The sequence below is a fragment of the Lathamus discolor genome, chromosome 1, assembly GCF_037157495.1.
Source record: "Lathamus discolor isolate bLatDis1 chromosome 1, bLatDis1.hap1, whole genome shotgun sequence".
Taxonomy (NCBI): Eukaryota; Metazoa; Chordata; class Aves; order Psittaciformes; family Psittacidae; genus Lathamus; species Lathamus discolor.
The window spans coordinates 120,498,981-120,516,221 of record NC_088884.1 but is presented as its reverse complement, the minus strand read 5'-3'; the positions used below and the strand labels follow the sequence as shown (position 1 = coordinate 120,516,221).

Below are 17,241 nucleotides of genomic sequence, written 5' to 3'. Positions count from 1 at the left end.
GTTATTCAGCTAACCAGATACACACTGCAAGAACTGAGCTGACAAACCAAGCTGGCTGTGACCAAGTAATAATCCGAAAGCTGTTTGTGCAGGCCATTTGGGAAAGATGAACAAATACAAGGTTGGTCTTCGCCCCCTAGTGTTTGCTTCAGAATTACTGTAAAACAACTATAAAAGAAGTCTTTTAAAATCACTTTCTTATGTAAAACACAACCAAACAAAAAAACACAACAAAAGACAACACAACCCATGTCTGTCTAAAGTATTACATAAAGGTTCTTTGTAAGACAACAACTCACAGAAGTTTTACCACAAACACCAGTAGGATGAATCGTATTTGCTGCGTGGAGAACAATTTACAGTTTGTACTCCTTAGTTGTATGCACATAGTGCTATAAAGACCAACATAATTTGCTTTGAGAAGTCAAGCAACTCAAGCAAGAGGCATCATCTGGGTACTGTGAGTTAAAGTGGTTTGCATTAATAGGACTCAACAGATCTGCAAATCACTGCTCAGCGGAGAGCTAGATGTGGCTTAGTTACACACAGATGCTGAAAAACAGTTTACCGTTAAGCACTTCACTGCTTGAGTGAACGCAAGTGCTGTGCAAAGCTTGCCCCAGCAAAGAGCCTCACTGGTGAGGCAAAAGTGGCAAATGGAGCTAGGCTTTCCAAGAAGCCAAGTACAAAAATCTTCTGCTTGTCACACTGGAGCGACTAAATGGAGTTCAGTGCCTTAGCTTGCTGCTTGTAGTTTTAACAACATGGCAGAAAACAACTGCCAAGTTGTCGGCACGCAACTAGACAGTGAGGCACTGAGGGACCAAGTTAATATACCTGATAACCCAAGAACACTATGGGCAATCTAATGGAGCATTACTAAGAGAGTGAGTGAAAGAACTGGATCAGAGAGGGAATGTGCAGAGGGGGGTTTATTATTATTTTCTAGAGCATTAATCAAGCACAGCCCAGGTCTAAAATTATTTGTATTTTTAATTGCCTACTATTAGATGCTTAGTTTCTAAGTTGAAACAAACTTCAAACAAGATCATACCACACATCTAAGACAAAAGCAGTCTCTGCCCTTCATCTTAAGGGGTTACTGGAATGATTGACTCTTCATGCATTTTCATCCTCACTCAGAGGGTCAGTTCTCAGGAATAACAGCTCACTTTTGCTAAGGCCCACAAGAACATGAAATCTGGAGCTGGTTATGAAGACAGCTATTCAAAGTGTGGATGAACTGAATTCTGCTGCTGGTGGGAACCTAGTGGCAGACATTCATTGCCCTCCAGAGCAGGAAGGGCTCCTTATCTAATTAAAGGGAATCTATTCAGTTCTGAACAGCACAGTATTTTAGTTTAGATAACTGGTCTTTCTAAAATAACAGGCAAAAATACAGAAAAAATTTGCAAGGTGGTGCAACACACCAGTCAAGCCTGCACTTGTACTATTATTAGTATAATACTTACTTGAAATATATATAAATATGATCCTGTCATAAAAATAATCTTTTATTTTGCAAAGCACTTTACTTAAATGCAAAACATAGCAACCCTGGTAGGTAAATTGCCCAGTGTTATGTGTCATTGAGCATCACCTCCCATCTAGTTTTCTATAAAAGCCATTACCTAGCAATGATCACAGTGATAAGGCAGCTTGTTATCCATTCCTTCCTTGCTGAAATAAGCAAAGCCTCATGGACCAGCTTCGGCGATTCATTCAATCAGATGCTAAAGGTATGTGACTAGACATATTGGAGTGCTTTACCAAGAGTTTTGTTACATTTTGGTAGGGTTTTTTCAGGGCTGACAACCAAAATGAGAAAATATGCCTCGTTTCTCTTTTAACCTTGTCCAAAAATTGCAGTAGTGTACATTTTCAAGACATAGAGAGATGAAAAAAGCTTGTAGAAAAAAAAATAATCACAGTTACTTAAGAGGTGAGGAAAAAGTCTCTAGCTATTTGTGCATTTAGAATAAAGACAACACAGTTTTAACTAGGCAACTACTATTCTGAACGATATAACTCCTTCCAGGCAAGAGCTCCTGCTGCTGCTGAGCTATATTTTAAAAGGCCATTCTTTTTTAATATGTTCATTAATGAAAATCCAATCACACTTAAACACTGGGAATATAAAAATGAAAATTTTGTACCTTATTTCTGCTATGCAAAAGCTTACATTCCAGTTCTTCCCACAAGGACCTGTTACTTTTTTTTTTCCTCACTAGATCAAAGAGCCTATTACTGTTATCTATCAGTATATGCAAGCAGTTTTAGACTGTGACCAACTAATCGCTGAGTGAAATTAAAAAACCTTTTAAAGTCAATTATTCAATTTACAGTGTTAACATTAAAGATACTGTGAACTTCTGAGGTTTTTATATAAGCTGATAACTGTATGTCCCTGGCCGTGTGTCCCTGGTGCAGGGAACTCATTTCTTCTTTAACAGCACTGACTGGAAAATCAGGTTTCTCTTACTAACCATGATGGTTCTTGGGGCTTCTCCAGTAGTCAGTGTTTCCTGAGGCAAAGCATCTGTAGCCCATGCTGAACATATTTGCTACCTTACAGTTCTTACATTTATGTTCTATATTTGGCTCCAAATATGTCATTTGCTCTTAGATCTGGATTCCTCTCATTTAGTTGCCTCCTTGCTTTTTTACTTATCCATGCTCTACCCTTTGGATCTTCTATAAATATTGGGTTTATTCACATCTTCGACAATTTATATATTTTTTTTTTTTTAGCTTAGTGCCTACATTTCATGTACTTTGTACTGGTACTAAAAGAACATAGCGCTCTCAAGACCTTACTAATAGTCTGAGGTCTTACAAAACCTTACTCTCTAGCAGCAGCTTGGATACTCAGCTTAAAGCTAGTTCATCTGTGTTGGTTACACAACCTTAGTCCAGATAGACACAGCCCAAGCTTTGCATAGGATGAAGAGTTAATCATTTATAATCTCACATCCACCCATTATTGTGGTGTATTATTATTTATCAAATGAGATCTGGAATAACCATTCTATCATTAATTATATATCATTGGAATGTACTTGTTACTCAAATAAACCAAACACCAGAGCAAATGACTACTCCTAATTCACATATTTCATACTGTTTTCAATCCACCACATGTGAGAAATTTCATACCAGAAATCTACCATGTGACCCTTTGTAGTTAAAAATCTTTTTTTCTATTTTTTTTTTTTAATTATAGCATTTTCTAATGAAACGTGAAAGTAGAGTAAGGATTCTTAAATACACTCACCTAGTAGTGCTAATTCTTCTGGGGAAAGACAGCGATGAAAGCAGCAATACAATATTAGATAATCTTATGCACTAACAGCAAAAATTTCACAATCAGATAAAACCATGTATATTTACTGTAGTAGCTATGCACAACAGCTAAATACAACTTAGTTATATATTTGCATAGATGCTAAGTTACATTTCTGCTGATTAAGCTAACTAGTGGGTTTTGATGGCAGTGCACTCTTATATAGGGTTATGCTATCATTCTCTAACTTAGCACAGTGTATGTAGAAGGAATGAACATACACAGCACTTTTCCTCAGAGAATAGGGTTTGACTGCTTGTGGTCTCTTGCTAGAACCTATGGACAGCAGATTCAGACCCATGGTAGGAATGTAGTTTGCTCTGCTGTTACTCAGGGAACATGCAAAGTGCTTGTCCCACTGCACACGCGCTGGTGAGAGGGAAGCCTACAGCAAGACAAAAGCACAAGTGGGTGAACAGCTTTGCAATGGGATCCAGTAGTCACTAGAGCTAGGAGAGAAACTTTTGAACAGTTTTCCAGCAGAAAACTGATGATAAAGAGGGTTCACAGTAAACTCAACCAGTACTGATCAAAGGTCTTATGTCTTTAAAGAGAAACATAGAGAAAATTCTTTCCCTTCAGAAACATTTTGAAATCTAGCATCATCTGAGATTTCATTATTACAATCCACAGGCTGTGCAGAGACCAAAGCAGCATCCCAGATTGCTGATGTGGTCACAATAGCTTTGGCAGATGACCCTTTTACATCCCTTTGATCCTCTGATCGACTGTAATAGCCTCAAGTAAATCAGTCTTATAAAGGGTATATTATCTTCCTCCCATGTACGCCACACTATTAAATCTATTTTCTGGTTAAAAAAATGGAATTAGGGAAGGATTTAATTGTTGTTAAATGCTAATCTAAATATATTTTCAAGTCCTAATCATTATTGTCTCACAAACTTTCTTTAATTTATGGCTCCTATGGACTTTCTTAATGACAAAATAAAGTAGCAGATAATCTGAAAATGAAGCACTTCGCAAAGAGACTGGTCCAATTATAACTAGATACAGGAAAGCCCTTATTAAGTTTCCCTCATCTGGATGTTTTGAGAGAACATTTTGTTCAAATCCATGCCCAAAGATCATTCAGCAACAAGCATAAAAAAATTACTACATTTCCAGGTACTGATAATATTCATTACTGTTACTGTTTTTAAACTTAGATCTAAAAATACTTTTTTAACATCACTTTGCAGAAAAGCAGGATAAATGAAAACTAAAACCATTCCTGTTTCAAAGTTAAGGAATCAGACACGTACAAACCTAAAAACCAAGACAGTAGCTTTCCTTTTGAACCTGTAACTTCAAGTTTTATCCAAAAACTTTTAATAATGAAAGAGTAAAATTTCTTTCAATATGATTCCATATCTTTCCCTTCTTACCTAATTTCTCAGAGCAAGTATGAAGGACCAGGCCTTTAATGGGATGTCACTGTAAAAATCAGATGCTCAGCTTTTTACAGTAGGTTCACAGCAACCTCTGGTCTTATATCACTGAGGTATGTCAAAATCCAATCTTTTTGACAGAAGTGGAACTACCCTTTTATATTAATGTGCTTACAAATTTGTGTGCTTGAAATATTGTGAGATATGGTCTGTTCCCAGGCAGCACTGAGCTCATCTCACAGCACACAATTCTTCCATCCTCAGAAGCAAGTTCACCACTTAAAGAGAATTAACAGTTACAATTTTACAGCTGCTTCCAATATAAAGATTATATGGTTTCCTTTAAGTGTCAATTAAATGCTAATTTTACAAATGTGTTTTCACTTTGTTCCATATTAAGGAATACTGAAAAAGATACAATTGTGCTTGATAAAGAAAGTGGTGCCACATGTGGATGACAGAAGGAATTATCATCAGGAGTTTGCCTCATCCACTTCATTTCACGGAGTGCATAATATTGTTCAAACACAGAGCAAGACTCGCAAAGTGCTGTGGCTGTTTGTAGTCATGGGCTGTTTTGCCACTGTTACATGGCAAATTTGCAGTCGCTTCGTCTACTACTTCACCTGGCCAACCACAACTACAGTGGTAGTTCAGTATGTGGAAAATGTCCAATTCCCTGCTGTGACTTTCTGCAACTTGAACAGGTAAAAGTTATATTTGTTATTTGCTCTTTAGAGGCAATACCTTTATATGTGAAAACAGTTGGCTTCCACAACATGCCTTAACAAATCACATAAAATAAATACGGCTCTGAGGGGCATGTCTTCCACACCACCACATGAGATTTAAATGAAGAGGAAAGTGCAAGAATCTTCCTCTTCCTTCAGATGAACAATTGCACTACAGATTTTTACATTTCAAACCATAAGTTGGGATAGAAACACCTCTCTGGTGGTGTTCTTCCATGTACAAGCACTGCTTATAAAGTGCAACTAAGGAACAGTCCTCAGTTACACCCAAGCTAAAAATAAAACACAAGATTTGCAAACACAGATATTCAAACAGAAACTTCATGCAAATGGAGAAATTTTGGACAAAGCAGATGCTGTTTTTCAGAGATGCTCAACCTTCATGGGTCTAGCTGGTGTCAGTGGGATTTGCAGGAGGGAAGCATTGGCTGTTTGGAAGTCATGGAAGTTCACTACAGATTTCTACATCTGAAGATAATAGCCAACATTCAGATGCGGCCACTTTGAAAATAATTTTACAAACCTACAGCCTGATTTTTAGAGCAAATGTGTAATTTAGGAACAGTTTTAGAAATACAGAAAGTTTACCCACATTGTTTCAGTCTTCTGCCTTTCCCTGGCAGAATCAGCTAGAAGTCCCAGTCTCAAATATCTGGAACTGTTTGCATCCCTCGCATTGCCCCACGTAAAGCCATCCTAGGTTATATTGCAGATCATTCACCGCAGATGGAGCCACAGAGCTTATGGGAAGGTAGATCGTCTCTATACTGGCGTGTAATGCCTTAGTAAAGCAGGTATATGAGAGCACGGCAAATGCACTTACAAATTAATTTCATAAATGATAGAAGACAGCATTTTTTAAAGGAATGGCTCCTCCCAGCTAGTTTCCCACTTGCAAATATAATTGTTCAGTTTCTCATCACTTCTACAAATTTGGTTGTTGTCTTACACAGATGGCGAATCTACAGAAATGTGTCCAATGACTGACCAGAATAGCCATGGGAAGGTGTCTATTTTCTCTTTTCAGATACGGAAAATAGCTTCCTAGAAATGGAGACTATATTTTTTATTCTATTTATATCAAATTATATATATATATATAAAATACATAATTGTAATATAGAAAATAGAATTTATAATATATATTTATATTGTAGAGACCAAAGTGCATTGTGGTGGGCAAGAATCACATTTTGCAAGCAGACAACAAATTGTGTCACAGATTTGGCAAGAGCAGCTTTGAGATGCACAGAACTAAGCAATTTTTTCTCCCTCCCTTGACAGGTTCCAAGCTCATGCAGTAAACAACCTCAAGATAATTTTTTTCATTTGGAACATTGTGTCTGGAGTACTCCACAATTTTTCTATGGAAAATAAATTTTCTCAAGAGCTCAATGATTTTCTTCTTGGGAATCAGAACTTCAGCATCAAAGAGTTTACAAAGAAAAACGGGTTTTATCTGAACAGCAGCACACTGGTAGAATGTGACTTTTTTGGAAAGCCATGTTACCCACAGGTAAAGATGTTTATTTTACTGAAACAGCAGCATGGTGGAGAAAGGGGTATATTCTTAGTGCTCCCCACTAGAGACACCTCTCTTTGCCAGCTACTCCCCGCTATTGTCCCTTTACAGTCACCCAATGGAGAAAGAAAGTTCTGCTCTAAACTCTCCTGAGGACCCCAGTTCTCTCACTGACTGGGGAGACAGCCTGCAGGACTCCCTGAGTTGTAAAATGGGATTTCGGTCTAAATTGCTCTTGGTCCTGTGCCACTTCTGCACTGGAGATAGCAGCCTTTGGCAACTGTCAAACCTTCAGACTGTATCTAACAACCTTGTCCATAAATAGCCTGTAATGAAGGTCAGTTTGAACAGTTTTTTGCAATACATGATTGAATACTTTTGTTCTTGAGGTCAAGAATACAGACAGTCAGGGTAACTACATGCAGACTCCACAGGAATTTTAAATAATGAGGTGAAAATAGTCCAGCTTTGGGAATTTTGGACAACAACCAAAGAATGTGATCATTGTATTTTTATGTCAATTCTTCCATAGAGCAATTCCCAACTTAAATAGAAAACGTGAACAGAAAAGTCAGGACCTTATTCTTTCAGATATAACCTTTAGATATGCTATAACTTATAAAATTAGGCATTGGAGAGCCCTCTTGACTGAAAGATGCTAGTGTTAATAACTAAAACTAAAGCAAATACTATACTTTCATGTGTAACAACATTCAGATTTGAAACAGTCTTCACTAAACATGTACTGAAAAAACTACACAAGTTGGTTTTGAATATATGTCTATTAAATAATATATATCTCTATATAATGTAACTATATAATTTCTATACGTACAGAAAAAGAGGACTTCATTAAATGATTCTGAGCAGCTAATAAGTATTAATAAACAACATGAAATTTCTCCTTTAAACTTCATTTCCTACAGAAAGGGTGAAATCCTTCTGAATATTTCCATCAATTAGCACTTTTCTGATTGAAATATTCAGCATTGCCTTTAAGAAAAACAAACACTCCAGTAGTCCATCTCTTGCATTGTGATTCACTAAGGAAACTTCTTTCCTTTTACTCTTCCCTATTTTCCTTTATTGAAGGATTTTGAACATGTTTTCACTGAATACGGAAACTGCTTTACTTTTAATCACAATGATCTTGCAGCAAGAAGAGTGAGTTTGTCTGGAAGAGGCTTACATTTGCTTTTTGATGTCCAACAGGTACAACTATCCTAATGATTATAAATCACAAATCATGTAATAACTTACGGCTGAATGGAGTTGGTTTGGTTTGGATTTGTGTTTTTGTTTGGCTGGTTTTACACAGACCCTCAGAATTTCATGCACAAATTTCTATATGAAGACCATTTCTGAGTGAGAGGGTATTTTCAAGGGAAGATCTAACACAGATTTTAAAAGTCAGAATTATTTACTCTGTCCCCAGCTAAATGGTTCCAAAAGTTGCAAGTGAATGTGTATGTACATATGCACAGTTCACCTACAGTTAAAACATGTCATCAGAGCAGTAATCTCGTTTTATACAAGCACTTTGGGGTGACATAAATTCATTTTAATAAAAGGCCCAGTAAGGGAGGTCATATGGTGCCAGCTTCTAAAGCATTACTAAATTTTAGTTGCAGCAGCTGTAAGTGCCCGATGACAGCTAAGATCTGGTCTTTGCACTACAGCCTCTGGCCTCATTAGAATTATATTTGAGCAACAAAACCCAGAAAATTAATATCACCTTGTGAGGTCAGAGAGGAAAACTAAAATTTCGAGTGATGAATGACTTAGATATTCACGTTTATTCTCTAGGAATTACGAGACAGGAGTGACAGGTTCTGGAGAGAGTAATGGAAAGTTTGCTGAAATGTGATGGGTAGTTGCAAGTAAAAGGAGAGAATATCCAAGTTATGAGTAAACATTTATCTATGTCTTCTTGCTTTTGAAACTGGGAGATGACAGAAGGAATAAAAAAAAACCCTGAATTTTATACTAACTGGAAGAAAACCCACAGAGGCCATTATCAAAGAAAATTCGAGTCAGTTTGCTTCTATATTTATCTGTAAATTGCCTAAAATGCGACTAGAGATACAAGACCAAATCAAAAAGCACAGCACCATTTTAAATATAGCTAAAGCTTCAGATGGTAAGCAGAGCCAAAACTACGTTAAATAATTCTTTTTGCATCAGGAACAATTCACCGATGAACCCTCTCTTGGTTATACTGATGCTGGTGTAACTTTTGATATCCATTCACCCAGAGAGCTTCCACACTTTGATGGTTTAGGTTTGCTAACACCAGTTGGAATGCATGCACAGGTTGCAATCCGCCAGCTGAAGGTAAGGACTTTGTCCATCACTGGGTAATATTGGTCTTTGCTCTCTCTACTTCTCTTCTGAAGTATGACCATGAGTTAGACATTTTGGAAGTTAAGTATTTCATCATGCCAAAGTGACTCCTAAAAATAACATTTCCTTCAGATACAAACAAAATTACTGCAATTTTGGGGTGGCAGGGGAGGGTGCCACTGGTCATCATAATCAGTATCTATTCAAGTCAGCCTTTCTTCCCTAACATCTTACAGTCTTGCTGACATATAATGATACAGGGACTCCAAAGCATATTCTGTTAGCATTAATGCTGTCTCACATTCCTAGTGGAATCCAAGAGGAGCGGACTACCCGTCTGCACTAGGCTTTCTGATCAAGTCCTACTTTTGCTGTGAGAGGAGCTGATTTTATGATCCCAAAAGCATAACCTGTAATTGCCTCCAATTAATTCACAATGTTACTGCTTATGTCTTCAACAGGCTTCCTTAGTACTTTAAATTGTGAGAAAATAACATCTACATTTAAAACTGAGACAAAATACATATATATATCTTCTGTTATTATTATCCTACAGTCAATTATCCAAGAATACCCATGGGGAGAGTGCAAGCCTGATAAAAAGCTTCGCTACCACAGGATTTATAGTACTAATGGATGTCTGCAGGAATGCAAAGCCCGGTACATACAGGATTGGTGTGGCTGCTTGCCATTCATTCTTCCAGGTATTTCTCAGGAATATCAAACCATACGCTGATCATCTTCCTAGGAGTCCTCACCTGTTATTGAACAGCAAAGGAGACAGGGAAAGTCTCCTCTTTCCCACCTTTTCAGCATTAAAAGCAATGATAATAATGCCACCTCTCTCTAGAGCAAGAGCTAGAACCCAAATCTCTGCTCTCACTGATCTTTTTTCACAACTAGGGGGTAAGAAAGCACTGTCCTGCCTCCACTGTCCGACTCGATACATTTTTACATATTCCCAGGCAAGGCAGAATGTTTTCGCTAAGGGAGACCCATTAAGGAGTGACCTCCAATCGATTGGTTTGGCAGCCTCTTGGAAAGGAGGCTGTCAGTCTCCTGGAAACTCTCATGGAAAGAGGTTTGAGAAGGAAATTAAATCTAGGTCTCCCTAGCCAGGGTGAGAGCTTTATACAATAGCAGTTAGATAAAGGAGGGCAATGCCTTCTTTAACTGTGTGCCAAACTGCAAAGTAGTATTGCCACGCAAGGGAAGAAAATGGGTGTCATCTGAAATCGGAAAAGTTTACTGTTATTTCAGGGGGCCATCTTACCCCTTAGGTCTCCAATTAACTCTTGCATGAAGTTCAAAACTTTTGCTGAAACACATGGGGTGTAATCATGCATGGGTGTAATCATAGATGGGTGTAATCCCATCTACCCTACTTTGTTTTCTCATTTCCACTCAGAAAAGCAGAAATACCCTGCTTCAGCAAGCTAACACAAAAAGTTCATCACAAGCTTAAAGGTAGTTCTGGCTGGCAAACATAATAAAGATGTTTGCTCCAACAGCAAGCTTCCTGGCTTGGTCTGTTGTCTTTTGTCACTATGTACCCCTTTTGGTGTTGATAACTGCAACATGCCCAAACGAATTGATTTCTCAGTTGTGTAATGATAAACATGAAGTGCTAAGCAGGCTTTGATGACATTGTATTTCAGTTGGGTACAAATAGAGCTTCTAATTGAAGTTCCCAAAGTTTGTTGTTTATTTTTCAGGAAACGGAACAGAATGTGATTTGCTGAAGTATTACAATTGTGTTTATCCGGCAGTCTGTAAGTAATAACTTCATATTCTCTAAGCCAATTCCAAATAGCAGACAGTACCCGTCAATTAAAAAAATACCAAAAATAGTACTGAAACTGAGTACATCCCAGTTCATTAAATATTCTTCAAAGAGAGACCAGAATGGAGCTTAAAATAGATGCCAATTAGAAAAAAAACCCCACACCAAAAAACCAAGAAAACCCAACAAACCACAAAATCAAACATAAGAATTAATTTTACTAATCAGAAATGGTGTAAAATAGAAAAGTGTTCAATTAATCTGTTTTCCATCATCAAGCCTCTGTCTTGCTTTTTTGGATCTTCAAAGTATCATCGTTCTAGCTCCAACGTTGTATTCTTTGTGTTTGTGACAGAAAAGTGAACAGCACAGTAATAACAGGTTTGCTAGGTGATAGAAAATATAATTCAAAAATCACTGGACTTTAAAGTTCTATCTTTTCAATAGTAAAACGAATGATAGATTTCCAAAGTGCTCCAAATTCAAGTAAGTTCTGTAATCAATTAATGTGCACACAATAGATATGGAATCTGCAAAATCTGGAGAATACTGCAACTGGTAATCTGAGAAGTAACTTTTCATGAACTCTAGAAGGCCTCCTTTTCAATTGTGTTGGATTCTTGACTCTCCCAAAGGAATGGGTGATTAAGATAACAAGCAGATGAACAAGTCTTGGTGGGCCTGTGCAGGGGCTTATTTCTGTTTTGATTAGGTGTGTGCAATATTCAGCAAGATCTACTACTAGGAACAATGATTATTTCTCCTGTGGCTGTCTCGAAATAGATCCCACTAAATTCACATCCTTATATAATCACAATCTTTGATAGCCTGTCACGGTGGAAATGTGTGTATTGTTTTACTGAATGGATATTCTGTAACCAAGTTTCAATGAAACCAGTGAGCTATATAAAATAACCCCCAAAACCTTATCAAGGATTGTACCCCACAAGGAAACGGCATCACAGCACTGTACATCAGGAACCTGGCTTGTAGGCATCTGGTCCCCAGATCCCCAAGTTAGGTGTTAAGTCTCCCTTTACAGTGAAGGAGAAGTTAGACATCTGATAAGAAAATCTCAAACGACAGCACTATCTGCAGGACCTACCATTGGTGAGAGCATGTATTTTAGGAACCCTAAAGTCTGACTGTGAATAAAATCCACGACACCAGCATCCCTGAAGAGCACCTCAAATCATCAACTAGCAGGCTGAGATATCTCCTCCCCTGCAGGTTGCAAAAGCCCAAAACCACAACGGCCACCACAGCATCAGGACAAACACAGCATCACAAGCAGGAGGCTATGGTACTCATCTCAGAGTACTAGAGACCTTCGGGTGATGGTTTATGCTTTAGGAAACATTTATGCCTTACCATTTTTCTTCTACATTAATTTTCTCCAGGTTTCCTGGATTTATATAACGACTTCTTTCTATTAGAACCTCATCAGAGGAATAGCTCTTCAACTTCATGAGCAGCCAGACCTGCAGAATATTGTGGCTTCTCTTTAGTATTTGAAGAAAAAAGCTGTCCCTAAGCCCTCCTAGTTGTCTTAAGCCGAATTATCAAATTGCAGGCAGGGGTTAAAATAAAGTGAATCAGTTTACCAAGAGTTTTATGCAGTTATCAGATAATAGTAAACTGCAACTGGCATTGCTCTGGAAGCTGTTTCTGTGCACTAAATCGAGCTAGGCAGACATCAAGGCACCAAGACGAAGGACTATATACCTAAGCACGTAATCAGAAAGCTAGCACAGAACATGGAGAGTATTCTGTTGTCCGGCTGTTTAACTGTATGAGAAATAATAAGCACATAAATCCCTAATGAGGAGGAAATACTTCTGGGTGCTGAATTTCTTTGGGAAAAAGGGACATAAAAATCTCAACCCCGTATCACTGTGCACTAATTTCCCAAATGCCAGTTACAGATACTTATTTTGTAAGTTTTAAAAGAAGGTTTTAAGCTGTATGGGGGGTTTTTTTAGAAATTCTATGTAGATTCTTTATCCTGAAATTTCAGATGATATAGAGATGAAAGGATTATGTACAGTAGGAACCCACAATTCCACTTGCCCTGCCCCATGTGAAGAAACAGATTATCCTACTACTGTCACCTATTCAAGTTTTGGAGGAGAAAATGCTATAAAATACTATTCTGCAAAACTGAAGAAAAACCCAGAATACATCAGGTAATCTTGCTTAACACCTTGTCTAATAAAGAAATCATCAAGTACTTTTAAGTGTACTAACAGAGCATATGAGTTAAATATGACCTTTAAAAAATACATTCTTATGTGAGATATTAATAATGCTGTCTCTGAGATAAAAAAATCTTAGACAAAATTCGCTAAGATTTATACATATTCATATATATTAAAATACTTAGATACACCTAAGTCTTGTGGATAACGTAAAATAGATTCTGCAATTAAAAAGTAATGTTTTCAATTAACTACTCTGTCACTGATCTTTTATAACAAAGTGGGTTTTTCTGATCACTTTTGTAAATAAAAATAAAGGGCAAGGTTATCAAATCTATCCACAGTCCACATGGACAATCCATCCAATAGAGAAGATAAATCTTCACCCTTCCACAACTGAAGTCAATGAGCCACCTAAATAGATACTATATTAAGTTGCTTTCCTTTCTCTCAACCCATTCTCAAAGGAAATTCTACAAGCACTGATGAGTTAGGGTTTAGTGTAGCAATGTTACAAGTTTATTATTCTTTTCTATTGTTAGTAGAATCCACTAATACCATATATATATTATAGAAGCTATTTAGAAAATATTTAGTACAATATTAATTCTTATGAGACAGCAGAAGAGTGAAATAGCACAGTTCTATGTGACTGAAAAGACTACACAGCAAAAGAAGTAGGTCTATGCCCAAAAGAAGGGACCTTCTAGTGTGAAAACATGTCTCAACAGTATTGACTACGTTTTATGCAGGAAATGGCATTAGAACTTGTTATGCATAGTGCTGTGTCACTCAGTAGTAGCACTGAGCTGACAATCTACATACTTTTAATTTCACAGAAGAGATATCATATATGTTTATGCTTTAATAGAGCATACATGCCTTATGCTTACCATATAATAAATTTATGCCAGAGTTTCTTGCAAACAAGCATTACATCTCCAGAAATAGAATGATTTTGAGTTTGAAAGATACTATCAAGTGGTCAAAGAGCATTTAATACAGTTTTATAGACTGAACTGCCTCGTGCTCACAGATGTAGATGTTAACAGTGCAAGTAAGTATTAAGACATGTTACACGAATTCATAGTGTCCACACATTGAAATATGTTTCTAAAGAACTGTAGAAAATTTGGCTAACGAAATATCGTGAGTATTTCATTGTTTCAGTGACTTCACCTTTCTTACTCTCGAGGCCATCAGTCTACATATGTTTATATGTTACCAGTAATTGTGTGAATCATAGAATAGTTTGTGTTTGAATGAAACTTTAAGGGTCATCTAGTCCAACCCCCTGCAATAAACAGGGACATCTATTAGATCAGGTTGTTCAGTGCACTGTCCAACCTGATCTTAAACACTTCCAGGGATAGGGCATCTACTAACTCTCTGGCCAACGTGTTCCAGTGTTTCACCACACTCATTGTAAGAAATTCCTTCCTTATATCTAGTCTGAGACTATCCTCATTTAGTTTAAACCCATTATCCCTTGTCCTGTTGCTACAGGCCCTACTAAGAAGTCTGTCTCCAATGAAGATTATGAAAATCAAACATGTTGTTATATGCAAAACTATTAATCCTTATTATCTTTGGTGATTATTTTATTGTCTGTAAACATCATGCATGACTCAGTAATTATTCAATTAAGCAAGTGAAAATAAAGAGCATTCCCCTGTTACCAAGCCTTAACCAATAGGATTCCTGCCCATGTATTAATGAGTACATATTCCAAACTATAAAACATTGAAATCTACTTCTTCCTGAAAATGTAAGGAGGGAAAAGTTAAATATTTATTTGGATAATTCTGCTAGCAACTCCATGACAACAGTAGGAAGTCTTACTAATAGAAGTTATGAAAATGAGATTATTTTTATTATTCAGTGCTACCTGAGTTTTAGAATTATCACCTAAAGAGACAGAAGTGATTATTTCATTCAGCAAATATTTCATTATCATGAATATTGTTAATGAGCTCATTATCACTGTCAAGCCAAAAATCTGTAGCTGTTCGCACTTCTGAAGAATAATCAGTACTTTTATTCTTAAGGGTCACATCATTATGTTTGCAATCAGGTTTATTCCACAACCGTTATGTTTATATTCTGTTCAGGAGTTAGGCAGATTCTTTCCGCAGACATGATATCAAAGATGAGCTCTTTACTCACACTGAATCATTTCAGAGGTCTTGCTCCAACTCAGATTTAACTACTCTTCCACTTTTGCAACAGGCAAGAATATAATCTACAGATGAGGTAACTACGTAATAATTAGGTAAATGAGGCTATTAGCACAGGATAGAACTAAATATTCACATATAGGACAAAGCCCCTTCTGCACAAACACGGTCATTGAAATAAGCACAATTAAACAGCAGTTGCACACAGGAGCAATAGACTACGCTTTCAATCACTGTATCCGCTGTAGTTCAGGATGCTTGACACTTCCACTAAGCTTATCTCTGTGACCCCTAAAAAGTACAAGTCTATCTTACAGTACAGCTCTAGAGTAATTTTCTCAACACAGCCTGAAGATCTACTCCTCTGATAAGTTTCTGTTGTGTTGGTATTAGAACTCTTTTTCCTTCAGTCATTTAACTCATTTTGGTAACAGTCAACTAATTGTTCTTTAAAAGACACCATCACACCTCCCTGACTCTGCCCATGCTGATAAACATTGCTGAATGTGAATAGCAGTCCTGAATGTCTCTAGTAAGACTGTATGTATTTGTCATTAGGCAGAACCTTGTGAGTATTGACATTAAATATAGTGATCTGAGCTACAAAATAACTCAGCAGCAGAAGGCCTTGACTATAACTGAGTTGCTTGGTAAGTGAATGTTTAACATTTATTTACTGCTGATTAATAATTGAACTAAAGTAGGCCACACAAACAAACCTGGTTTTTATTCTCTCCACTCCCAAGTCATAGCCTACATGGGTTTCTAAACAGAAAGCAACAGCTTTTATGTTATAATGGTAATAATCATGTCTGCGCCATGGTCATTTCTGATACTCTCTCCTGTCATTCCATTAAAGAAGCCACAGTATGGACAACAGCTGAGAGTAAGAATTAAGTTTGGCACTGTTTATGTCTGTATCACACACAGGACTGTAAGAATACTGATGTTTATGGGATTCAGAGAGGAGAGGGAGAACATGGGGAGGAGATGCAAGAAAACAGTTAAAAAGACATAGAAATAGGAAACATTTTAAGTATCTGTTTCACAGTGGATGTGTTCTGTTTACCTTTTTTATTTAGAATTTTAAGACACATTAGTCTTCCCTGATAAACATTCTTAAGAATATTAATTCTGTTTTCTTAAAGCAATGGATTATTTATACTGAATTTATTTAGCACTTGAACCTGGCAAGGTCTTGTTTCCTTGTTAGACTAAACCAAAATGCTTAGGATGTTTATTTCCTTCTCTTACAGCTGATGTAGGTGGCCAGCTTGGATTGTTTTGTGGTGCCAGTATGATTACAATCATAGAACTGCTCGAGTACATTTTTACTAACTTCTGCTGGATGTGCATTTTTCTTCTGTTGAAAGCTCCTGAAATGCCTCAGTGGAACAATCCACCCCACAACCACCCAACACACAAGGAAAAAACCAAAGGAATACAAGAATGTTAGTGTCTTGTAGAAGTACAGAATTGTTTCTGCCACTTCTCTTCCTGTCTAAGACACAAACGAGACAGTAATATTTTGCATTGCTCCCTTCCCTGCACTTCTTATTCTTCCTAATTTTTTTTTTTTACCTAGACCTATTTAACTGTGCTAAGTTAAGAGTGAACTTTGGAAAGTCTCACTTTCTTTCTCATGTAAAGAAAAACAGAATTTTCACCTAAAATTTTAAAGAATTACCAATTTTTTAAAATAACATAGCAAGTGGTACTGACATACAGTGCAATT

The 17,241-nt window shown here is 37.0% G+C and overlaps 1 protein-coding gene across 1 annotated transcript; it reads left to right on the top strand.

Annotated features, from left to right (window-relative positions):
• The first annotated feature begins 1,699 nt into the window (after nucleotides 1–1,699).
• Nucleotides 1,700–16,962, top strand: ASIC5 (acid sensing ion channel subunit family member 5). The gene is made up of 10 exons (XM_065665235.1): nucleotides 1,700–1,739; nucleotides 5,132–5,438; nucleotides 6,768–6,999; nucleotides 8,098–8,217; nucleotides 9,190–9,339; nucleotides 9,905–10,052; nucleotides 11,064–11,120; nucleotides 13,149–13,317; nucleotides 16,065–16,156; nucleotides 16,763–16,962. Exons 1-10 carry the CDS (start codon nucleotides 1,700–1,702, stop codon nucleotides 16,960–16,962), a joined length of 1,515 nt encoding a protein of 504 aa, XP_065521307.1.
• Nucleotides 16,963–17,241: the final 279 nt, after the last annotated feature.

Coding starts and splice junctions, on each gene's coding strand:
- ASIC5 (XM_065665235.1), top strand. CDS start 1,700: ATGGACCAGCTTCGGCGATTCATTCAATCAGATGCTAAAG. Junction 1,740..5,131: donor CATTCAATCAGATGCTAAAG/GTATGTGACTAG, acceptor TTCCATATTAAG/GAATACTGAAAAAGATACAA. Junction 9,340..9,904: donor TTGCAATCCGCCAGCTGAAG/GTAAGGACTTTG, acceptor ATTATCCTACAG/TCAATTATCCAAGAATACCC.